The 26743-nt window shown below is 40.7% G+C and overlaps 1 protein-coding gene across 1 annotated transcript in view; it reads right to left on the bottom strand.

The window, feature by feature from the left end:
- Positions 1–26743, bottom strand: part of LOC307129192 (uncharacterized protein) — a 37822-nt gene that overhangs the window by 7050 nt on the left and 4029 nt on the right. Inside the window, exon 2 of the mRNA XM_079821406.1 lies at positions 21654–21909. Coding sequence (XP_079677532.1) covers positions 21654–21687 — 34 coding nt within the window. The 5' untranslated portion in view covers positions 21688–21909. The remainder of the gene's footprint in view (positions 1–21653; positions 21910–26743) is intronic.

Genomic DNA, 26743 nt, shown 5'->3' with positions numbered 1-26743 from the left:
TCCCGTGCGCCCCCTCCTGGCCGGAGTAGGGCGTGGAGGAGGCGGGTCTCCCGCTCCCGGAGGAGGAAGGATGCTGGGCAGGTGACCCGGAACCAGTGCCGTGGAGGACTCCGCTGGGATGAGCCTCCACCCCCGAGGGGACGCTAGACTCGGCTTGTCCTGTCCTCCAAAAATTGAATTCCCCTTTTTCCCCGGCGCCTCTTACACCAGGCCGGGCGGCGGCCTGTGATGAGCGGAAAAAGGAAGTTACACCAGTCTCTGACGGCCCGCCTGGCATGGTTAGTGAGAGCGCCCTCCCTCAGGATGGTGGCGGGTGATATGCTAGCTTGATGGCTGGGCTTGAGGCGCCGCGAGGAGCGAGTGGTGAGTCCCCCTCGAGAAGGGTGAAACATTTTCTGGTTTTCCAGGACTCCGTTATTTTCGCTCTCCTGAGAGGCTTTGTGGGGAATTATGGAACATCGCGGGATGTCGCAGGGCCTGCAGCTCCCCGTGAGTTGCTAAGAACGATCTTCTTTGCAAATTTATATGTTTGTGAATATATGCTATACTTTGGCTAGTAAAGTTTACCGCCTCTCCGTGTTATTTCTCTCACTGATGTGAGTGGTTGTATTTGCCGCTCTTGCTCGAGGGCTTGTGGTGTGCGGGGGCGAGTTTATTTGCTGGCTTTAAGTATAAAGTAGCCACGACCGGGTAAGCACTTATGCATGAGCTGTAGTATAACTTAAGTATAAAAACAGTGCTGTATTTTTCTGCATCCTTGATTCAGCTTCCTCTTATTTTAGAGTCGTCCGGCCAAGGCCCGCCCCCTTCTCTGCGTTCTGGGGTTGTTTAGTAATGCAGTTTAGGTGTTGCAGCAGGGATAGCGCCTTTGCCAGTGGTCGCGGGGCGAGGTTAAGCGTCCTTCGTGCAATTAGACTTTATTTTGCTGTAACCCGCCTTTCAGAGCTTGTGTGGCCGCCACCTTCTGGCGGCCCCCGGCCTCATCCTGGAGGATGGCAGGGCCGGTGGGTTGCATATTTGTATGATATTTTCACCCTTGCTCTATGTCTTCTGCTCCACCTTCTTTAGGGCTCAGGTTGAGCTGAACATCGCAACCTTCTGTTTGCCGGTTTTGGTCGGATGCTCCCCTGAGGCTGAGCATTTCCAATGGCTGACGCCCTCGCAGGAACGGCAGGCCGCTGTATGTGGAAGTAAGCCGGCTGCCTTGAAGCAGGTGACGTAAGTTGTACTCCCCGAGGGTTTTAACGCATTTTGTTCGCTGAGTGCACTGCTATTGGCAATGTGATTAGGTTCATGTCTGTAGGCACTGCCCGTGAGACTGCGCCGTTGCCGAGGCTCTGGCCTCTGGGATGGAACCAGCCCCAGGTGCGGGCATGTGAAGGCCAGTTGGTTGTGAGTAGCCAGCTTGGGCAGTCTGGGCAGCAGACTCCAGGACAGGTAGTAGGCATCAAAAGGCCTTCTTGCAAGAGAGTCTCGACACCACGGGCCATAAATGTGCCCCGGAGGGTTTTTCTCCATCGACGTCGACTTCAGCAGAAACCTCATCAACTAGTAGGCCATTTTTGGCCTCCTTGGGGATGAGTCCCCAGGTGATAACTGGATGTCCAGTTCTTCGTCAGCAGCAGACAGCTACCGTCAGCCCAGGTGCAGCAGCCAGCCTTCTACCTGCTGCAGACCTCCTGTTTGGAGGTGGGCCCTGCCAGGCCTCCCTGTTTTTGGGTTTCCTTGGCTCAGATGGTAGGCCCCTCTAGGCCTCCCTGAGAGCCTGTTATGAGTAGCAGGCCTTGCCCGGTCTCCCCCGAGGGGTATTCCTGGGCATTTGTCCCTCGACGGCTGGCACAAGCTCCTGGTAGGTGGTAGGCATTACTAGGCCTCCCTAAGGGCCTGCTGTGGGGTAAGCAGGCTCACTTGACCTCCCCTGAGGGGGCGCTCCTGGGCTCCAGTCACTGTATGGCTAGCATGTGTTGCTAGTAGGGAGTAGGCCTCACCCGGCCTCCCCTGAGGGCAGGTCCAGTCACGGTGTAGTGCTGTACCTAGTTATAGCAGGTGGCAGGCCTAATTAAGCCTCCCTGGAGAAACGCCCAAAGACTAGCAGGCAGTAGGCCTCACTAGGCCTCCCTGAGGGCGAGTGCCCGGTTCCCAGTCTCTGTGGCGGTGGGCGTGGAGCGTTAGCAGGTAGTAGGCCTCACTAGGCCTCCCTGAGGGCGAGTGCCCCGTTCCCAGTCTCTGTGGAGTGCTAGCAGGTAGTAGGCCTCACTAGGCCTCCCTGGAGGTGAGCTCTGAGCTTGGATACTCAGGCAGCTAGCTCCTTCTGCTATCAGGTGGCAGGCCTCGAGGGAATCCAGGCCTCCCTGAGGGCGAGCTCCCAGTTCCCGCTCTAAAAGCTGTGACGGTAAGCATGGAGTGCTAGCAGGGAGTAGGCCTCACTTGGCCTCCCTGGAGGTTAGCACGTTCTGCTATCAGGTGGTAGGCGCTGGGCCTCCCTGAGAACGTTCCCCGGTCCCCAGTTTCGGTAACGGATGGTGGCATGGGTTGCTAGCAGGTAGCAAGCTGCACGGGGCTTCCCTGTGGGATTCGCCATTGGGTAGCAGGCTGCATCCTGGCCTCCCCTGAGGGCACGTTCCTGGTCTTCAGTCACTGGACACCTAGCAGTGGCTCTGGAAATTCGCTTTTGGGTGGTAGACCCCAGCAGGCCTCCCTAACGACGAGCTTCGGGACCTCAGTCATCTCTGACGCACGAATGGCTAGGCCTCCTTGAGGGAGGGCCCCCGAGTATGGACGCTTGGTCAGCTCACTTAACGTGCTATCAGGTCGTAGGCCCCGCAAGGCCTCCCTGAGGGGGTTCCGGTTCCGGTCACTGGCAAGCCAGCTGGACCATTAACAGGTTAACAGGCCTCATTAGGCCTCCCTGAGGGCAAGCGCCGCTGTTCGGATGCGCGAGCAGTCAGCACAGGTTACCAGGTGGAGGCCCCTTCCGGCCTCCCTGGGGAACGAGTTCCCTAGTTGGGAACACACAACTGGCCTTACGCTGACAGCTAGTGGTCACCTGCTATCAGGCTCCGGTTTCTAGCCAGTTGCAAGACCTTGAGGCGGTGTTCATACCCTAGCATGACGAGTCGATGCTGCTGCTATGTGGTCCCTGCAGGAAGGGATTTTCATAGATCGCCTACAGCATGGCTACCTACTGGGCAGCCCCTTTAAGCTCCCCTCTCTTGGAGGGTCGTCTGTGAGCCTAAGCTGCCTGGACCTGATCAGGTGGTCGTAGGCCCCTAGTGAGGCCTCCCAATGAGATCAGCTTGTAGGCCAGTCTGGCCTCCTGAGTGTTTCTATTTGATAATAGCTCAGTAGATCCTAGGATCGAGCAGTGTACTCCCGGCAAGGGTTGAAAGCGCTATGCTGATTATTGCTCTCCAGGATGCCCGTCTCTGAGATCCGGGCTGAGGAGGACACTGCCAGTTTGCAGTACCTTGGGTTGGATGCCTCTCCAGGAGACGAGTGTCCAGAGGCTCTGTTCTCGAACAGACAAGGATGGCCGAACCCGTGTATCCCACATTTGGGATACGGGGTCGGGCCTCCCTGGTGGCATTCGGTGAATTCTTCCCGAATAAGTGACTGGCCAGGGCGCTTTGAGGCCCCCTAGCCACATTCCCTTAAAGGAGCCCCTTCTATTGAATTGGTGGATCCAGGCCCTTGAGCAGCCTGAATAGGACCTCTTGCAGGTGCACTAAGGTCCTCACAAGGCTTAGCTTGGGCTATGACCATAGGGAATGCTGTCACTGACAGCCTTGTGTGACCAGAGGGGGAGTGGTTCAGGCTTTTTGAATTTGCTTGTCCTGACGTCTCTGTTACGTATGTAACCTTGGTTCCCTGAGAACAGGGAACGAGACGCTGCGTCTCATTGCCATGCCTCGGGGCCTGCCTGCCAGCCGTCCCTTCAGACGAAGGAGCGGTGCCATGTTGGCAAGGTGCCCTTATATACTTCCTGGTCGCACCTTGATGATGTCATGGGCTTTCGCCGGTCAATAGGATTGATGTGGTTAGATTGTGATTTCAGACACCTGTCACGCTGGAGGCATTCCCCGTAGCGTCAGCTGATGCAGCGTCTCGTTCCCTGTTCTCAGGGAACCAAGGTTACATACGTAACCGAGACGTTTTCTTATAAGGCTCTTATAAAGTCTAACATCAAGGTTCTCCATAAAACCGCCACTATATTTTCTTATATAGTTTCAACATAATAAAACAATACATAACATACTTTTGTGGTTAACATAGGCCTCTCTACACTTGGCACAATTCTTGATCACATATTGGGAACAAAGCCTCCCTATACTTGGCACCATTCTTGGATATATATTGGGAATAAAATAATATATTTCATAATTATTCTAACATGCCCCTCATGCAAATTTTACTCTTTTATTTCCAAATTAAGATAATTCACATAACGCTTCCTTTGCTTGTCATACTTGGTGAATTGAGCATAAACCTGTCCAGTTTCAGTATAGACATTTCTTTGAGATATGTTCATGTATCTCTCTACCCATGGTCTTTTGTTCATTGGTCTGATTGATTCACTACCTATTATCTTTCCGTTAATTCGGGTTGTGGAAGGCCAATTTTTTGTACTCTGCTTAATTATTGTCAGGTATGCGCCAAATCTATTTCGCATCCATTTACCGTTAGTTATTTCATGCGGACATGGCCCAATTAACTGCCCATCAGGAGCTTCACAGATAAAGGTGCGGCTCCTCCCATTACTCATACAGGCTTGACACCAGCTGAATGTCGGAATCAGAGTCTCCGGTATTACTACCTTGCTCCGAGCCGCAATCCCCCTCCTGGAGTCCTGGGCTGTCAATTGGGATGTAGCAATCTGGCTCACTACATTTCTTTTTTATCTTTTTTATAAAATGAAAATTTTATAAAATGAAATAATTTTATTAAATAAAAAATTAAATAATTTTATTTAATTTTCTTACACAATGCCCTCTACATCAAATATAAAATCGTATTTACCAGTGTTCCAAAATCATCGAGTGTACAGTAGCACAGTGCTCATTCAGTAAATGCATTGCTGAACAGATCTGTTTTGAGTCTGGATTTGAAAGTGGCTACTGTTTGAGCACATCTGATCTGTTCAGGAAGCTGGTTCCAGCTGCGGCTGGCATAATAGCTAAAAGCAGACTCTCCTTGCTTTGAGTGAACCCTTGGTATTTCTAATTGACTTGATCCTGATGATCTGAGTGATCTGTTGGGTTTGTATTTAATCAGCATATCTGCAATGTATTGAGGTCCTAGGTCATTGAGTGACTATATACACAAGTGATAGTACTTTAAAATCGATCCTAAATGTAACTGGAAGCCAGTGTAAAGACCTGAGAACTGGTGTGATATGGTCATATTTTCTGGTTCTGCTCAGGATCCTGGCAGCAGCGTTCTGTATGAGCTGCAGCTGTCTAATGGTCTTTTTGGGAAGGCCGGTGAGAAGACCATTACAATAGTCCACCCTACTGGTGATAAAAGCATGAACGAGTTTCTCTAAGTCTTGCCTGGAAACAAAGCATCTAATTCTTGCAATATTTTTGAGATGATAGTAGGCTGATTTAGTAATTGCTTTGACATGACGACTGAAACTCAGGTCTGACTCCAAAATCACACCAAGATTCCTCACTTGATTTTTTTATTTTAGACGTTTAGCTCAAGATATGCGTTCACCTTGAGAATTTCATCTAAAAGGTGAATGATCTAATATAACGTTCTGCCACCTCTGCCATCTGCTATTTTGGGCCTTAGCATCCTTGATCTTATTTTTGTTCAGATGAGCCATTACCATTTCATCTGTATTAATCAGTATTTGTTTTCCTCTAGCCAGACCTTTTAGCTCTGCATATCTTTTACTGATTGCAGCTAATTTCTTTTCAACTGGTAGAAATTTTTTCTCTGGACTCTCCCAGTTTCCAGTTATAATGCGTATTGGTATACAGCTTTTTTCGTTCCGCATTATTAATTGATAACCTGCCTCTATGTCTAGATCAATCTCTAAATCTTTGTCATCCTCTCTACCTTCCAGCTGTCCTAAGCACAAAATTGCTTCCTTTAAAGCACTAAGTGCATTTTCCGCATCCTCAGTCCATTTCAATTTGTTCCCTTTTATTGTGGCATAGATCGGCTTTGCCACTTGGCTAAATTTTGGAATAATGTCCCGAACATAATTCATTAGCCCCATCATCTGTTGTACATTTTTGACGTTTTCTGGTGTCTTTATCTCGGCTATCTTTTCCGTGATACCTCGATTACCTGCAGACACCCAGAATCCTAGAAATTCAACTAGGTCCGTCATGACTTCGCTTTTCTTTATGTTGATTTTTAATCCTGAATCTGCTATCCTTTTCAACACTTCTTTCACAGTGTTTACATGCTCTTCCTCTTCTTCATTTATGATTAAAATGTCATCGATGTATACCTCCACAGGTAAATCTTTTCACACCCGAATCAGTGCTCTTGCATTTCTGTATCACTTGATCTTTCTGTGAGGGAGTTAATTTCCCCCACTCTCCTGCCGGAATGTAACTTGATTTTTGTGCGATACTATTTCTGTTATCTTTAAAGGTTTTCTTGGCACTATTATCTCTCTGCCATGCTGTTTTCTTCGTATTCCAGGATTTAGGCCTGCTAGACTGACCTCTCTCACCTTGTCTAGCTTGGAATCTTGTATTATACGGTCTTGTGCTTTCCACTGAGGCTCTCTGTTTATTAACTATTTTGTTTTTTTTGCTGTTTTTGAACCTTTGCACCTTGTGGTTCCTTTCTTTTTACAAACTGAGTATTTACAAAAATCATATTCAGCTAATCTCTCTATTTGTTTTTTAGTTGTGGTATTTAAGATGGCCACTAGTTTATGTCCTCCTGGTATTTTACGTCCTACATCTCGTTGTAGTCTTACTTTATCTGACATCGGAATTTCATCCTCAATCGATAACCAAATGCTAAGTAAGGGCACTTGTTCTTTATTTGCATTCACTAGCATGTCTTGCCATTGTTTGTATTTGTCCTCGACTCCAGTAAGGTTTCTAACCTTTTCTATGGCCTGTGCTGTAATGGCATGCCCTGTACAAGTGTGTACCAATCTTGTTCTCGCTTCAGAGCCTAAGCCAGCTTGTGTTGCTGATTTAATGATTCTATCCATATAATTATAGTAATCTTCACATGATTTCCTAGATCCTACTTGTTTCCTCACAACATCAGTTAATTTTAACTCTAACAATTTTGCTTGAACATTCTGTTCCTCACTCCTCTCTCCCTCGGTTCTCCGTGGAGTGCTGAACTGTAGTTGCCTCACTGGAGTTTCCCTTTCCCTAGGGGTTACCTGTCTCCCTAACTCTTCCTGATCTACAGCTTCTTTGCTCTCCTCCTCCCAGATTTCTTCCGAGGCTCTGTTCAGATTCTCAATTTCTCTAAAACCTCTTGTTGTTTCCAAATCTCTCTGTAATTTTTTAATATGATTTTTCTGTATTTGTATATAAATACTTTCTGTCCAATTCTTTCACTATTTTTCTATTATACTCATATCCCTAACACTAATATCATACTCCGTGCTAATCCTTGTGGAATTTAGTTCCTCATCTTCACACTCTTCACTTTGACTCTCTTCAGAACATGAATCTTTCTCTCTCTGTTCTTCTTTCTGTCGTTCCAATTGGAGTTCTATTTTCGGAGACTAAGTTTCTTTGTTCACCTCGCTCGTTGTTTTCCATAACCTCTTCCATTTCTCTATTTATTGCTCCTTCCCTTTCTAGAGCATCACTTCTCTCATCAATTGTTTGTTCTTCCGACATTTTCTTCAGAATTTTTTTAATTGATTTCATATACTTTTGCTCAATTGTTTTCTGGATGGAAGTCAATGATTTATGTGTAAAAAGAAGACAGATAAAACTGAAATGTTTATGGACAATCTTTTAGTTCACCAGGCACCTCCAGAAAGCAGAGAAGAAAGAGAAAAGAAGCAAGAATTACCCTACAAGTGGAGGACTGATCCGGAAGGGAAAACAGATCATTCCAGTCATCAGACAAATGGATGAGTTCAAACAAGAAATGAATGCATGATGTTAGAAATGTTCAAACTCCATTTGAAATATTCAACTTGCAAGAGAAATATAGTATAATTCAAACTTGCTTTGCAACAAAGTTTATATTTTAAAGGAATGGTTCACCCAAAAATGAAAATTCTGCCATCATTTACTCACCCTCAAGTTGTTCCAAACCTGTATGAGTTTGTTTTTTCTGGTGAACACAAAGGAAGATATTTTGAAGAATGTTTGTAACTAAGCAGATAGAGCAACCATTGACTACCATAGTATCTTTTCCCTACTATGGTAGTCAATGGTTGCTCTACATCAAACATTCTTGAAAATATATTATTTTGTGTTCAGCAGAACAAAGAAACAAAGGTTTGGAACAACTTGAGGGTGAGTAAATGATGACAGAATTTTAATTTTTGGGCGAACTATCCCTTTAAGATGTGAGTTTAATTGCTTATTTTCTTATCTTGCTTTAATAAGTATTACTGCTTGCACATTTCCAATCATGAAAAAAGGGGAATTCAAGCAGATTATCGGCTGTGATAAGAGTCGTTGTTTTGTCCCTGCAAATCAAGATGAAAGAAATGTGTGCGTGCTTGCTGCAAAAGTTATAATAACCTGAGACACATATTATGATTGCTGTAGTCCAAGGCAAATAGTTTATAATAAGGAGTTATTATATTGTGAGGACAGTCATAGCCTCTTAAGGCCCTAGGATATGTCCAAGTATAAAAAGCTTTGTACAGGGTTTTTCGGGGCCGCTCTTCGGGTGAAGACTTACACATTTTATTGTACACTGCATTTTGGATCATTAATCTTTGTATTATTCTGAAACTTATTTTTTGAGTAAAGCAAAGCCATTCTGAGGTGATTCGAACACTTTTAAATCAAGTCTCAGACTCAGAGTGATTTTTCCTAGAGATATCTTTATTTTGTTGTAGTTTAGAGACTTAAAACTACTTAAACCTTTCTGCTAGGCTTTGGTCCTGACAAACTTATTATCTAGTTAGCTTTTGTAATGCTCATTTATGTTTTATAAAATAACACAAATGCACAGAGTGCGACATCATAATTGACATTATAATTCTAGCATTAACTGTGTCCTACACAGTTAAAAAAAAAAGTAAGTTACATAAAAAAATAAATATTTTCACAAAATAAGCATATAGGCCTATATAAAAGGCATAAATATGTTAAATATTTTTTACTTAAATAATTAAAAGATTAACAAAAAGAAAGATAAAACTGTGCAACTGTGCTGCTGAGTTTGGTTTATTTTGTGAGGCGCGGCGCTCAAACAAGTTCACGGAAACCCATCATATAATATCCCATAATATAATAGGTCTAGCTATCAAATTAGTGCAGAATTAACTTTGTATTGCGAATGCATTAATAAATATAGCTGCAAGCAGCAATACCGGGGCCAAGCGCAAAGAAGAAGACAAGACATGCCAAAATGGCTGGCAGTGTCAGATCAACTGGAGCAATGAGCAATTAATCACCTTTTAAGATGATTTTAGGCAAAAGGCTGAAAAATGCATTGTAGTCTGAGAGTGTCAGACCAACTGCAACAATGAACAATTATACAGTTTAAGCCGATTAGGCAAAATGGCTGAAATATCATATATAGAGTCACTGATAATATAAGTTAATGGTTTATCACTTTTGACCAATAGGTGGCACAGTTACGAAATTGATGTGGTGTGGTCAGAATAAGGGAACAATGACACATGCAAAGTTTGATGCCAATATGTCAAAGCATTGCAGAGATACAGCCTCAAGAGTCATTTTGGCATCATGCCTCAACTTCGTCACTGAGGTTTACAAAAACGGTTTCATCTATTGATGCAAAATCCCTCACTTTTTGTTGACACAGTCTGAAGATGATACGATTCGATTTTGGTGGAAATTGGACAAACGGTCTAGAATGAGTTTGAAAAAGTAGATTTTGATCAAATAAGAACATTGCGGACAGGATGTTTGACCAAATATGTCAAAATTAGTATCTATATTCTTGGCATGAGCCAATAAATGTATTATGACCAGTTTCATTAAACTAGGCTAATTTAACCAAAAGTTATTAGCATTTTCGTAAATGTTGTTATAACTAGGGATGCACCGAATATTCGGCCACCGAAAATTTTCGGCCGAAAATGCCCCAAAAGTGCATTTTCGGTTTTCGGCCTAAAGACTTTTATCACCGAAACAACATGGCCGAAATGTTGTGATGACGCAAACAGAAACCGCGACCTGCACGTGCTTGTCTGAAGCAACATGTCTGCGATGTGGACGTGTTTCAGTATATCTGAGAAACACCCACGTCTGCTCCATGCACAAGCACTGACAGCGAGAGCTCATGTTCTCGATGAGAAGAGGACCAGACTTCACTGTGAAACCGAACGCAATCTTTAACAGTGGGCATGTTTTAAGCGCGGAACACACTTCAATCTGGCGGCAGCGCGCGCGCGTGAACGCGATCATCTGCGAGCGCGATCGATCATCTCTTCCTTAAGAATAAACATGAATGAACATCTAAGGTGTGTTGAGGATACATTACAACTTACTGTCACGTATCATATATGGTGTAATCGCTCAGTCAGTGTTTCAACGGCAGAAAGACCTCTATATAACTGCTGTAAACAGTCATGTAGCATCATTTACCTCAGTCTCCACAGCTGTTAGTTCACTAGAAAAATCTACTCTTTCACTAAATATATGAGCCGTTATATTCATTATATTCTACTTTACCTGTTAATGATATCTTGATTATTTCATGTATGTTTAAATAAAATGACAGACACTGTGTATAAATGATTATATTTCAACAACGAAAGTTATTGCAAAAACTGCCTTATGTGAAGTGTACATGTTTGTGTACGATGTTATTTGAGTGTTGATTATTAGACCTAAAAATACATAGCAAGCAACTGAATTTAGGCTAATAGTTTGGGCTCTGTTTTTAACCTTTAATATTAATGTGCAAGTAAGGGCTCCCTATATAGTTAAGAGCAATATATTCAATAAACTTTTAGTTATAATTTAATTAATTTAAGGACAGACTCTTTTTTTTTCCAGTTAACCAATAAAAATAAATAAAAAGCCATTTTGTAAAACTGCTGTACCGAAACGTCAGTTGTGTGTACCGCTACACCCCTATTCTACAGTTAACATATGGGCTATGGCAGTCTTTGCTTTGATACACTATTATGTTAAAGGCCTACAGAGAAAATAGTTGTATCTTTAAGCAGTTGCACTTGTTCTGAATGCACTTTCTTGTAGTAGTCCTACAGAGAAAATTTTTAAATGCACTAGACCTAAATGCACTGTTTTTATGAGAGAACATTTAATTTAAAAACCTTTCGGTAGGCCTGTACATTATTATTTAATGTACAAATGAGTGGGGTCAAGTTAAACATTTTAGTTTGAATTTTATTTTATACTGTGCATTGTTGCAATGTGCTAAATAAATATTGGCATAACTTGTAACTGATTTATTCTTTGAAACTTTAATATTAATGTATGCAATTGCAATGCCTTGATTTTAGTAAAGTTAGTACACAGTCATAGCCATAAATGCAATGGTACTAATATTTGGAATAATTTCTTTCGGTGTTTCGGCTTTCGGCTTTCGGCCTTGGTTTCCTCTTTTTCGGTTTTCGGTTTCGGCCAAGAATTTTCATTTCGGTGCATCCCTAGTTATAACCTTTGACCACAAGGTGGCACTACCCCAAAACTTTTTGAGTACCTTCAAAGCATGGTGCGGAAGACACATACCAAGTTCCGTAACGATAGACTAATGCGTTTGTAAAATATAGTATTTTAGCACATAATTCAAAATGGCCGATATGGTAAAATTGTCAGAAAATATCAGACAACTCTGCATGCCGTCCTGAATCTAACGAGACCACTTTTATGATTTTTGACAAACAGTTCAAAAGTTATAAGCAAAAATAGATTTATTTTGTATCTCCTGACCAGTAGGTGCCGCTGAGCCGAAACGCTGCATGTTGCCTCAAGTCATGCTTGTGATGACATGTACCAAGTTTGGTTTGAATACGATAAAGCGTTGCGGAGATATTGCCTTAAGTGTGTTTTTGTAACCGCCATGTAAAATTTGTTTGCGCGTTAGTCGAAAACGATTTGACGAATCAACTTGATTTGCAAGATTTTTTGTCAGCATGGTCTGAAGATGATTTGGTTTAATTTTCGTGCAAATCGGACAAACCGTCTAGGACGAGTTCGCAAAAGTAGGTTTTTTGGAAAATTAAAAATGGCGGGGAAATTATCATGACCGAAAATGACGTCATAGGGTGCAATTGAATTGGCATGAGCCAATGAATGTATTATGACCAGTTTCAATAAACTAAACTAATTTAATCAAAAGTTATTAGCATTTTTGTAAATTTTGTTATAACCTTTGACCACAAGGTGGCACTGCCCCAAAACTTTTTGAGTACCTTCGAAGCATGGTGCGGAAGACACATACCAAGTTTCGTAACGATAGACTAATGAGTTTGTAAAATATAGCATTTTAGCACATAATTCAAAATGGCCGACAGCCAAAATGGCCGATATGGTAAAATTGAATATCAGACGACTCGGCATGCCGTCCTGAATCTAACGAGACCACTTTTATGATTTTTGGACAAACGGTTCAAAAGTTATAAGCAAAAACATCCATTTTTTGTATCTCCGGACCAGTAGGTGGCGCTGCGCCGAAACACTGCATGTTGCCTCATGTCATGCTTTTGATGACATGTACCAAGTTTGGTTTGAATACGATAAAGCGTTGTGGAGATATTGCCTTAAGTGTGTTTTTGCAACTGCTACGTAAAATTTGTTTGCGTGTTTTTCAAAAACGATTTGACGAATCAACTTGATTTGCAAGATTTTTTGTCAGCATGGTCTGAAGATGATCTGGTTCAATTTTCGTGCAAATCGGATGAACCGTCTAGGACGAGTTCGCAAAAGTAGGTTTTTCGGAAAATTCAAAATGGCGGGAACATTTTTATGACGGAAAATGACGTCATAGGGTGCAATCGAATTGACTTGAGCCAAGGAATCAGAGGAAAAAAGAATTTTGTTTCTAGCCTTTATGGTTCAAAAGTTATTAGCATAAACATGAGTCAAAATTTGGACTGATGGTGGCGCTAGAGGGATTGAGTTAGAGACTCCAAATTTGCTATGGAGACACTACAGACTGTCCTCTATAAGTGTGCCAAATTTCATAACTTTTTACCATACGGTTCTATGGGCTGCCATAGACTTCGTGGCGGAAGAAGAAGAAGAAGAAGAAGATGAAATATAGCTGCAAGCAGCAATACCGGGGCCAAGCGCAAAGAAGAAGACAAGACATGCCAAAATGGCTGGCAGTGTCAGATCAACTGGAGCAATGAGCAATTAATCACATTTTAAGATGATTTTAGGCAAAAGGCTGAAAAACGCATTGTAGTCTGAGAGTGTCAGACCAACTGCAACAATTAACAATTATACAGTTTAAGAAGATTAGGCAAAATGGCTGAAATATCATATATTGAGTCACTGATAATGTAAGTTAATGGTTTATCACTTTTGACCAATAGGTGGCACAGATACGAAATTGATGTGGTGTGGTCAGAATAAGGGAACAATGACACATGCAAAGTTTGATGCCAATATGTCAAAGCATTGCAGAGATACAGCCTCAAGAGTAATTTTGGCATAATGGCTCAACTTCGTCGCTGCGGTTTACAAAAACGGTTTCATCTATTGATGCAAAATCCCTAACTTTTTGTTGACACAGTCTGAAGATGATACGATTCGATTTTGGTGGAAATTGGACAAACGGTCTAGGATGAGTTTGAAAAAGTAGGTTTTGATCAAATAAGAACATTGAGGACAGGATGTTTGACCAAATATGGAAAAATTTGTATCTCTGTTCTCGGCATGAGCCAATGACTATATTATGACCAGTTTCATTAAACTAGGCTAATTTAATCAAAAGTTATTAGCATGTTTGTAAATTTTGTTATAACCTCTGACCACAAGGTGGCACTGCCCCAAAACGTTTTGAGTACCTTCAAAGCATGGTGCGGAAGACATGATTTTTGGACAAACAGTTCAAAAGTTATAAGCAAAAATAGCCATTTTTTGTATCTCCGGACCAGTAGGTGGCGCTGCGCCGAAACGCTGCATGTTGCTTCAGGTCATGCTTGTGATGACATATACCAAGATTGGTTTGAATACGATAAAGCGTTGTGGAGATATAGGCTTATGAGTGTTTTTGCAACCGCTACGCAAAATTTGTGTGCGCGTTTATCGAAAACGATTTGACAAATCAACTTGATTTGCAAGATTTTTTGTCAGCATGGTCTGAAGATGATCTGGTTCAATTTTCGTGCAAATCGGACAAACCGTCTAGGACGAGTTCGTAAAAGTAGGTTTTTTGGAAAATTAAAAATGGCGGGGAAATTATCATGACCGAAAATGACATCATAGGTTGCAATTGAATCGGCATGAGCCAATGACTCTATTATGACCAGTTTCAATATACTAGGCTAATTTATTCAAAAGTTATTAGCATTTTTGTCAAGTTTGTTATATCTTTTGACCACAAGGTGGCACTGCCCTAAAACTTTTTGAGTACCTTCAGGGCATAGCAAGGAAGTCACATACCGAGTTTAGTAACAATATACTAATGCATTTGTAAAATATCGCATTTTTTTACAAAATTCAAAATGGCCGACAGCCAAAATGGCCGATATGGTAAAATTGAATATCAGACGACTCGGCATGCCGTCCTGAATGTAACGAGACCACTTTTATGATTTTTGGACAAACAGTTCAGAAGTTATAAGCAAAAATAGCAATTTTTCGTATCTCCGGACCAGTAGGTGGTGCTGCGCCGAAACGCTGTATGTTGCCTCAAGTCATGCTTGTGATGACATGTACCAAGTTTGGTTTGAATACGATAAAGCGTTACGAAGATATTGCCTTAAGAGTGTTTTTGCAACCGCTACGTAAAATTTGTTTGCGCGTTTATCGCAAATGATTTGACGAATCAACTTGATTTGCAAGATTTTTTGTCAGCATGGTCTGAAGATGATCTGGTTCAATTTTCGTGCAAATCGGATGAACCGTCTAGGACGAGTTCGTAAAAGTAGGTTTTTCGGAAAATTAAAAATGGCGGGAAAATTTTTATGACGGAAAATGACGTCATAGGGTGCAATCAAATCGTCTTGAGCCAAGGAATCAGAGGAAAAAAGAATTTTGTTTCTAGCCCTTATGGTTCAAAAGTTATTAGCATAAACATGAGTCAAATTTTGGACTGATGGTGGCGCTAGAGGGATTGAGTTTGAGACTCCAAATTTGCTTCGGTGACATTACAGACTGTCCTCTATTAGTGTGCCAAATTTCACAACTTTTTACCATACGGTTCTATGGGCTGCCATAGACTTCGTGGCGGAAGAAGAAGAAGAAGAAGATGAAATATAGCTGCAAGCAGCAATACCGGGGCCAAGCGCAAAGAAGAAGACAAGACATGCCAAAATGGCTGGCAGTGTCAGATCAACAGGAGCAATGAGCAATTAATCACGTTTTAAGATGATTTGAAGCAAAAGGCTGAAAATGCATTGTAGTCTGAGAGTGTCAGACCAACTGCAACAATTAACAATTATACAGTTTAAGAAGATTAGGCAAAATGGCTGAAATATCATATATTGAGTCACTGATAATGTAAGTTAATGGTTTATCACTTTTGACCAATAGGTGGCACAGATACGAAATTGATGTGGTGTGGTCAGAATAAGGGAACAATGACACATGCAAAGTTTGATGCCAATATGTCAAAGCATTGCAGAGATACAGCCTCAAGAGTCATTTTGGCATAATGGCTCAACTTCGTCGTTGCGGTTTACAAAAACGGTTTCATCTATTGATGCAAAATCCCTAACTTTTTGTTGACACAGTCTGAAGATGATACGATTCGATTTTGGTGGAAATTGGACAAACGGTCTAGGATGAGTTTGAAAAAGTAGGTTTTGATCAAATAAGAACATTGAGGACAGGATGTTTGACCAAATATGGAAAAAATAGTATCTCTGTTCTCGGCATGAGCCAATGACTGTATTATGACCAGTTTCATTAAACTAGGCTAATTTAATCAAAAGTTATTAGCATGTTTGTAAATTTTGTTATAACCTCTGACCACAAGGTGGCACTGCCCCAAAACGTTTTGAGTACCTTCAAAGCATGGTGCGGAAGATATGATTTTTGGACAAACAGTTCAAAAGTTATAAGCAAAAACAGCCATTTTTTGTATCTCCGGACCAGTAGGTGGCGCTGCGCCGAAACACTGCATGTTGCCTCAAGTCATGCTTGTGATGACATGTACCAAGTTTGGATTGAATACGATAAAGCATTGTAGAGATATAGCCTTATGAGTGTTTTTGCAACCGCTACGTAAAATTTGTGTGCACGTTTATCAAAAACGATTTGACGAATCAACTTGATTTGCAAGATTTTTTGTCAGCATGGTCTGAAGATGATCTGGTTCAATTTTCGTGCAAATCGGACAAACCGTCTAGGACGAGTTCGCAAAAGTAGGTTTTTTGGAAAATTAAATATGGCGGGGAAATTATCATGACCGAAAATGACGTCATAGGATGCAATTGAATCGGCATGAGCCAATGAATGTATTATGACCAGTTTCATTATACTAAGCTAATTAAATCAAAAGTTATTAGCATTTTTGTCAAGTTTGTTATAACTTTTGACCACAAGGTGGCACTGCCCCAAAACTTTTTGAGTACCTTCAGGGCATGGAGTGGAAGTCACATACCGAGTTTAGTAACAATACACTAATGCATTTGTAAAATATAGCATTTTAGCACATAATTCAAAATGGCCGACAGCCAAAATGGGCGATATGGTAAAATTGAATATCAGACGACTCGGCATGCCGTCCTGAATCTAACGAGACCACTTTTATGATTTTTGGACAAACGGTTCAAAAGTTATACGCAAAAACAGCCATTTTTTGTATCTCCGGACCAGTAGGTGGCGCTGCGCCGAAACACTGCATGTTGCCTCAAGTCATGCTTGTGATGACATGTACCAAGTTTGGTTTGAATACGATAAAGCGTTGCGGAGATATTGCCTTAAGAGTGCTTTTGCAACCGCTACATAAAATTTGTTTGCGCGTTTATCGCAAATGATTTGACGAATCAACTTGATTTGCAAGATTTTTTGTCAGCATGGTCTGAAGATGATCTGGTTCAATTTTCGTGCAAATCGGATGAACCGTCTAGGACGAGTTCGCAAAAGTAGGTTTTTCGGTTAATTAAAAATGGCGGGAAAATTATTATGACGGAAAATGACGTCATAGGGTGCAATCGAAATGTCTTGAGCCAAGGAATCAGAGGAAAAAAGAATTTCGTTTCTAGCCCTTATGGTTCAAAAGTTATTAGCATAAACATGAGTCTAATTTTGGACTGATGGTGGCGCTAGAGGGATTGAGTTAGAGACTCAAAATTTGCTATGGTGACATTTCAGACTGTCCTCTATTAGTGTGCCAAATTTCATAACTTTTTACCATACGGTTCTATGGGCTGCCATAGACTTCGTGGCGGAAGAAGAAGAAGATGAATAATAATAATAATAGGAACGGGAACGGTTTCAATAGGTGCCTTCGCACCTTCGGTGCTTGGCCCCTAATAATAATAATAATAGGAACGGGAACGGTTTCAATAGGTGCCTTCGCACCTTCGGTGCTTGGCCCCTAATAATAAATATGGCTGCAAGCAGCAATACCGGGGCCAAGCGCAAAGAAGAAGACAAGACATGCCAAAATGGCTGGCAGTGTCAGATCAACTGGAGCAATGAGCAATTAATCACGTTTTAAGAGGATTTTAGGCAAAAGGCTGAAAAATGCATTGTAGTCTGAGAGTGTCAGACCAACTGCAACAATTAACAATTATACAGTTTAAGAAGATTAGGCAAAATGGCTGAAATATCATATATAGAGTCACTGATAATATAAGTTAATGGTTTATCACTTTTGACCAATAGGTGGCACAGTTACGAAATTGATGTGCTGTGGTCAGAATAAGGGAACAATGACACATGCAAAGTTTGATGCCAATATGTCAAAGCATTGCAGAGATACAGCCTCAAGAGTCATTTTGGCATCATGGCTCAACTTCGTCACTGCGGTTTACAAAAACGGTTTCATCTATTGATGCAAAATCCCTAACTTTTTGTTGACACAGTCTGAAGATGATACGATTCGATTTTGGTGGAAATTGGATAAACGGTCTAGGATGAGTTTGAAAAAGTAGGTTTTGATCAAATAAGAACATTGAGGACAGGATGTTTGACCAAATATCGCAAAATTAGTATCTATGTTCTCGGCATGAGCCAATAAATGTATTATGCCCAGTTTCATTAAACTAGGCTAATTTAATCAAAAGTTATTAGCATGTTTGTAAATTTTGTTATAACCTCTGACCACAAGGTGGCACTGCCCCAAAACTTTTTGAGTACCTTCAAAGCATGGTGCGGAAGACCCATACCAAGTTTCGTAACGATAGACTAATGCGTTTGTAAAATATAGTATTTTAGCACATAATTCAAAATGGCCGAGAGCCAAAATGGCCGATATGGTAAAATTGAATATCAGACAACTCTGAATACCGTCCTGAATCTAACGAGACAACTTTTATGATTTTTGGACAAACAGTTCAAAAGTTATAAGCAAAAATAGCCATTTTTTGTATCTCCGGACCAGTAGGTGGCGCTGCGCCGAAACGCTGCAAGTTGCCTCAAGTCATGCTTGTGATGACATGTACCAAGATTGGTTTGAATACGATAAAGCATTGCGGAGATATAGCCTTATGAGTGTTTTTGCAACCGCTACGTAAAATTTGTGTGCACGTTTATCAAAAACGATTTGACGAATCAACTTGATTTGCAAGATTTTTTGTCAGCATGGTCTGAAGATGATCTGGTTCAATTTTCGTGCAAATCGGACAAACCGTCTAGGACGAGTTCGCAAAAGTAGGTTTTTTTTTTTAAATTAAATATGGCGGGGAAATTATCATGACCGAAAATGACATCATAGGTTGCAATTGAATCAGCATGAGCCAATGAATGTATTATGACCAGTTTCATTATACTAAGCTAATTAAATCAAAAGTTATTAGCATTTTTGTCAAGTTTGTTATAACTTTTGACCACAAGGTGGCACTGCCCCAAAACTTTTTGAGTACCTTCAGGGCATGGAGTGGAAGTCACATACCGAGTTTAGTAACAATACACTAATGCAATTGTAAAATATAGCATTTTAGCACATAATTCAAAATGGCCGACAGCCAAAATGGCCGATATGGTAAAATTGAATATCAGACGACTCGGCATGCCGTCCTGAATCTAACGAGACCACTTCTATGATTTTTGGACAAACGGTTCAAAAGTTATAAGCAAAAACAGCCATTTTTTGTATCTCCGGACCAGTAGGTGGCGCTGCGCCGAAACACTGCATGTTGCCTCAAGTCATGCTTGTGATGACATGTACCAAGTTTGGTTTGAATACGATAAAGCGTTGCGGAGATATTGCCTTAAGAGTGCTTTTGCAACCGCTACGTAAAATTTGTTTGCGCGTTTATCGCAAATGATTTGACGAATCAACTTGATTTGCAAGATTTTTTGTCAGCATGGTCTGAAGATGATCTGGTTCAATTTTCGTGCAAATCGGATGAACCGTCTAGGACGAGTTCGCAAAAGTAGGTTTTTCGGTTAATTAAAAATGGCGGGAAAATTATTATGACCGAAAATGACATCATAGGTTGCAATTGAATCAGCATGAGCCAATGAATGTATTATGACCAGTTTCATTATACTAAGCTAATTAAATCAAAAGTTATTAGCATTTTTGTCAAGTTTGTTATAACTTTTGACCACAAGGTGGCACTGCCCCAAAACTTTTTGAGTACCTTCAGGGCATGGAGTGGAAGTCACATACCGAGTTTAGTAACAATACACTAATGCAATTGTAAAATATAGCATTTTAGCACATAATTCAAAATGGCCGACAGCCAAAATGGCCGATATGGTAAAATTGAATATCAGACGACTCGGCATGCCGTCCTGAATCTAACGAGACCACTTCTATGATTTTTGGACAAACGGTTCAAAAGTTATAAGCAAAAACAGCCATTTTTTGTATCTCCGGACCAGTAGGTGGCGCTGCGCCGAAACACTGCATGTTGCCTCAAGTCATGCTTGTGATGACATGTACCAAGTTTGGTTTGAATACGATAAAGCGTTGCGGAGATATTGCCTTAAGAGTGCTTTTGCAACCGCTACATAAAATTTGTTTGCGCGTTTATCGCAAATGATTTGACGAATCAACTTGATTTGCAAGATTTTTTGTCAGCATGGTCTGAAGATGATCTGGTTCAATTTTCGTGCAAATCGGATGAACCGTCTAGGACGAGTTCGCAAAAGTAGGTTTTTCGGTTAATTAAAAATGGCGGGAAAATTATTATGACGGAAAATGACGTCATAGGGTGCAATCGAATTGCCTTGAGCCAAGGAATCAGAGGAAAAAAGAATTTCGTTTCTAGCCCTTATGGTTCAAAAGTTATTAGCATAAACATGAGTCTAATTTTGGACTGATGGTGGCGCTAGAGGGATTGAGTTAGAGACTCAAAATTTGCTATGGTAACATTTCAGACTGTCCTCTATTAGTGTGCCAAATTTCATAACTTTTTACCATACGGTTCTATGGGCTGCCATAGACTTCGTGGCGGAAGAAGAAGAAGAAGAAGAAGAAGAAGAAGAAGATGATGAATAATAATAATAGGAACGGGAACGGTTTCAATAGGTGCCTTCGCACCTTCGGTGCTTGGCCCCTAACAAAAGCGGTTGTGTGGAAAAGTGCTGAACTAAATTGTTGTGCCATCTAGTGGTTTAATGGAGAATAGAGTCAAATGGCCAATTATATATAAGTATTCTTATGCTGGGCTTGACTTGTTTGAGTGTAAATGGTTGTAGGCCTAGTATATGGGTTGTGACAAAAAAAAAAAAAAAGGGGTTGCAACAAAAAAAGTTTAAAAACCACTGTCCTACATGTTCCATTTTACATTTACATTTATGCATTTGGCAAACGCTTTTATCCAAAGCGACTTTCATTGCAATCAAGGCACACATTTTTGTCAGTTATTGCTTTCCCTGGTAATCGAACCCATGACCTTGGCGTTGTTAGCGCCATTGCTCTATTGTTTGAGCTACAGGAAAGCTCAACCCTGTTGAGTCACAGGGTTGATGTTCCACTCAACCCTGTGACTTCTGACATGAGTTTCCTCCTTTAAAAAAAGAGCATTTCTTAAAACTGTGACACACAGGAAGTGACATCATCTGGACCCTTTCTACAGCATGAGACCCTTTCTCCATTTTCTCAGTTTTGACACAAACTGTACAGTGTTCGCATTCATCAACCCTGTTACCAAAGTTACTGTGAGAAGAATAATCTCTATAACTATGAGTAACTTCTATAAGAGAAACTTTATCACGAATGAATGAAGAATAAACACCAACCTCTTTGTTCTTCAGGATCTTCAGTGTGTTTCATTCTGCAGGTTCTGGATCACTCGTGTTCTCACTGTCCTCTTTAATAAACTCAGTCTTTGCAGATTTCAGCTCTTCCTGATGCGCTGATGCTCGTCTTCACTTGTAGCCTGATGGGAATATTCCAGCATTTATTGATCAACTGATGTGGGAGGAGCTTCACTGATGATGTCACTGCAGTGGGAGGAGCTTCACTAATGATGTGACTGTTGTGGGAGGAGCTGCACTGAAGGAAAAATATATCAGTTACTGAGTTTGTCATATAATAATTGAAACATCTAAGAATGTATGTCCTTTTTGTTTTGTAATTTGGTTTTATATACTTCTGTTATTGTTCTAGCCATGGCAAATTTTCCGAATAAGAGACATTTTTGTAGATTTACTAAATGGTTTATTCTTTTGCAAAAGAAGAGTCAACAGTCACACAGCCATCATCAATGTCTGCAGACTAAACTCTCAGTCCCTTCTTCTTCCCTCTCTAAGATCAATGTCAGCATTCGGATTCTGCTGTAGTTTTCCACACATGGTGAAAGTTTGAAGCACATGCACAAATAACCCCATATATACAAAACAAATACTCTCAGTCTACCAATGAAATGAGCTTTAAGTGTGAATTTGCAGGAGATGTGAAGACATCATCATAATAAATGAGGTGAAAACAGGAACTATTGAGATGAAATAAAGAGTCTTTTCAGCAGCTCTGTTAATATTGATGAGCCTCAGACTATCAACACTCATTCAACAAGACATTCAGGATCATCAGCAGATCATCTCACTTTATTCTGACTGTTTGCTTTTACAAACACTTTATTACACTCAGGATATATGACAAAAGACTGTTAAACTGCTCTACTGAGAGACAATGCAGTTATTTATGGATAAAACATCAGTAATACAAAAACAAACACCATTGACACTAATCTCTAATCATCAACCTCTACTGCTAAATAACTGTGAATCGAGATATGCTTTGTTTTTACGAGAACATTGACTGTTATAAAGAAAGATGGCAGCATCATAATTGTATTTCTACACACAGATTGGTAGATTGGTAAAATGTAGTTTTAGTAAACTTGAAACTAAAGTTCAGGTAAATGTTTAATTGTCCATCTGATTAGTAAAATAAATGTATGACTCTGCAAATCAATTAAATATAATTTACAACAACTGCAAACAACTAATGAATTGTGATTTGTATGGCAACATGTTGTTCATTTGAACTAGGGTGATTAATCGGAATCGAACCGCAATCACAATTTGGATTATGTGCGATTATGAAAGCGCAAAGGCTGTGATTTTAATGATATAAATATACGCACAGTGTGTCAGTGAAGAGCGGCTCTGTGATCAGGAGTAAACGCTGCTCCGTCTGAAAGTACTGCGAGTTTGAGTCGCTTATAATGTGCGTTTGAAAAAACAACACGTGTCAAACATCTTCAAAGTAGTAAATCCCAAATGTCCAACAAAATACAACGTTTAATAACACATTAACTCATGAGTGTTTGTGAGTTGATGTGGCTTCTCTTCACAGAATGAGACAGATGATGGATTATTTTATATAATTCTATACAGTAATAAAGTCTATGTCAATCAGCACTGCATACTTTATTATTATGATAATACCTGAGAAGGCTTGAAGAACTCAAATACACCATATCTTGATGCAGTCGTGTTTATTGTCAACATATTTAATCAAAGCGTTTCTATAGTCTTTTATTCAGCTTCACATTAGGGATTTCCTGCACACTATTACTCTGGCTTCAGTATGAATGAAACTTCTGGGCAAAAAATAAAAAAATAATACTTATAATACATTTATATGACAACCCATATGTTTGTTTTGCTTCAATGTATAGAGATCGCTAAGACATGTGACCAACTGGGCGGCAACGTCATCAGAATGCAAAGAATTATGGGTACGTTTGGCCCGTTTACATGGCTTGGGATAGCAGGCTAGTGTTCTGGCATGAAAATAATTAAACATTAGAGAGAAAAACAGAATATAATCCTACAAAATGCAGCGGGCTAAAGAAAACATTGTCAGACCATATTGCCTAAAACTAAATCCTAATGCAAAGACGAGATATGATGAGAAAATAAAGGGAATCGAAGGACTGGATCCTTACGAGCTGAGCGACTGGTCAAGGGACGTCAAACTGTTGCCCAACTTCCAGCACCCATATTTTTTATATATATATATATACATACATACACACACAACTACATGATATTAAGTGTTGTTAGTGCACACACACGCAAAGTTTTCAGAATTCAAGTCGCTGCAGTCTTTTTTACAGATGGGTCTGGGACCTGGAGATTGTAAAAGTGGGGCAGAAAACTGTCGTCCGTTCAAAGTTATGCTAAGTTTTAAGCACCACACTCCTCGCTCTCTCTCATCTATCTGCATACAGTCAGAATTCAACAAACCTGCGTGCGTGCGTGTGTGTGTGTGAGTGAGGCCGGCTACTCACTGCAAGGGTGGCGTGTCCGTTTTTATTTCGGCTCCCATGTTAACAGGTTAGTGCACACTGCCTGCGTGAGACGCGGAAAACGCGTGCATGCTAGAAATAGAACAGACGCCTATCTTTCACGCGACACGCACGCGTGTTGGAAGCGTTTAACATGAAGTATAGGCCTTCCACTTCGTCACCTAGCAGCAGCATCGCCGCGTCAGACACGCTTCTGGTGTGCAGACACAGAAACGCCACAAAGCTGACACACAACGCCACAAAGCTGACACACAACAGAAACGCCACAAAGCTGACACACAACAGAAACGCCACGCTCACAGTGTGTAGCCGGCCTGAGAGAGGGGGGAGCGGGCGCAATCCAACAGTGGACACAGAAAAATATACTCCGTCATTTTGTTCATACAGGACATCATTCAAACTGCAAAGTGTTTACTTATATTTGTATATCCCGTTCTTAAGCTTTATGCCACTTCTATCGTGAGAACGACTATTGCAGTTTATTACACAGCAGGTAGACGGCAACACTGCGTTCTTCCCTCCATGCAAAGAAGACTGGCGACCGGCGCCCGTTTGTGCCGCGGATTCCCAAAATGCTTTGCGTTTTCCACTGGGAATACGTCATGATGACGACACATTAGCAATCTCTATAGGAGATTTTATCCCCACAGTGGATGCATATAACCCAGCTAACAATGACCTGGCGGTCCACCAGCGTTTTTTGGGTGGCACAAAGTCAGCGGCTTGACACGGTTGGACCTCCGTCGGCACACCATCGGCACGCCGACCAATCTGAAAATGACGTCGGTCTGCCAGTGTTTTTTGGGTGGCACGCCACTGGAGTTTTGCCGCGGCTGGGCCACCGTCGGTACACCAGTGGCAAAGCCGATTGTCGGTCACTGTCTGTTGTGACACCTTTATTTTATAAAAGTACATTTATTTTATATGTATATTTATTTAATTTATTTTTACAGTTAAAAAGAATCTGAAAGCACTTAATAAAAAATAGTGAGACTGGTTATATGACTAGCAATATTAAGCCAAAGCAAAGCATTTGTATAGAAAAATACTGTCTGCATGCAATCACACTTTAAAATGAAATAATAAGGTTGAGTGTTCCTTAACAAAATAATAAAAAATATTAAACTAATATAATATAAAACTAATATAAAAGTGCCACTTTGTCTCACTATCAAGTGCAGAGGTGGCATTTTGCACCTATGAACTACATATAAATTAATTTTAAATTCATGATTTAATATTAATGAGGTTTTTATGTATGTAATGTTGTAATTCTAGTTTATGTAAATGATGCGTGACTGTGACTTTATTGCGCGTGCGTGTTGAACGGCGGACAGTTGCCATGGAAACGGGGATCCGACACAACTGACAAGCAGCACAACTCCTTCTGTCGCTGTTGTTTTCACTACTTTCAGGTGAGTTTAGTCTTTAAAATCACACAAATAATACACACAACTGTTCCTGACACCTTCTTACGTGTAATTGACACACTTCTGTTGAATATTTACTTTAAAGAAATGGTTTAGTGTCTTCGGAAAAAGACCGTTAGCATCTCAGCTAAATAACTTATCGATTGAGCTCTTGTTTATGAAAGTTTGAGCTTTTAATCAAATCTTTATGTGAAAATTAGAGGTTATGATCGTTTTGTAAAGGTTTTGCTGGTAATCTGTCAATGGTATGAGTCAAAAACCTAAAAGTATAAACTGTAACGTTACTGTTAATCGGTGACGTCAATTACATGGAGCGCGAAAATTAGCTGCAAATTGGTAAACAGAAATTGTAAAAAAATGTTCTGTGATTTCAGGAGGGACAAAATAACCCCTCTACAACAGAGTTGAAGCTCCTAAGATCCCAACATTCCTGAAGGAAGCTCCTGACAGAGAAGTGGGAAACAGGTGAACTGAGGAAGTTCATTAAATAACTTAATATGCATTTAATTTACAGTATATTTCAAGTAATATCACCATTATTTTACATTATTTTCTTTTCCAAATTTATAAATTTAAAGAAGGCTTTGACATCTAAACGTAAGTGACACTGTATGAGCAATAATCAACAAGTAAACCTAAAAACATAAACTCTTAATAAATTATATTCTGTATATTCTTCTTTCCCTTTTTTGTTTTTCTCCTCTTCTTTAGCTTCTCTCCTTCTAATAAACTGGCATTATATACTAAATATTGTTGGCTTGGTGCTTATGTTCCTAGATTCTTCCATGCTGATGTTCTGCACCACAGCAGAGTTGGAGCGGATCTCCTGTCAAAGAAAATCTCCAATACTCATACGACTAGTAAGAACAATCTCTAACATACACTAATGTTCAAAAGTGTGGGGTTGGTACAGCTTTTTATGTTTTTGAAAGATGTCTCTTTTGTGCTTACCAATGCTGCATTTATTTGATTAAAAATACATTAAAAACAGTAATATTGTTACAATGTAAATCAGCTGTTTTCTATGTGAATATATAGTAAAGTGTAATTTATTCCTGTGATCAAAGCTGAATTTATCATCATTCCTCCAGTCTTCAGTGTCACATGACCCTTCAGATATCATTCTCATATGAGGATCTGA

Source organism: Gobio gobio (genome assembly GCF_949357685.1).
Source record: "Gobio gobio genome assembly, chromosome: 1".
NCBI classification, from domain to species: Eukaryota; Metazoa; Chordata; class Actinopteri; order Cypriniformes; family Gobionidae; genus Gobio; species Gobio gobio.
Note: the sequence above shows the minus strand (reverse complement) of the source record. Positions and strands in the feature narration are given on the sequence as shown.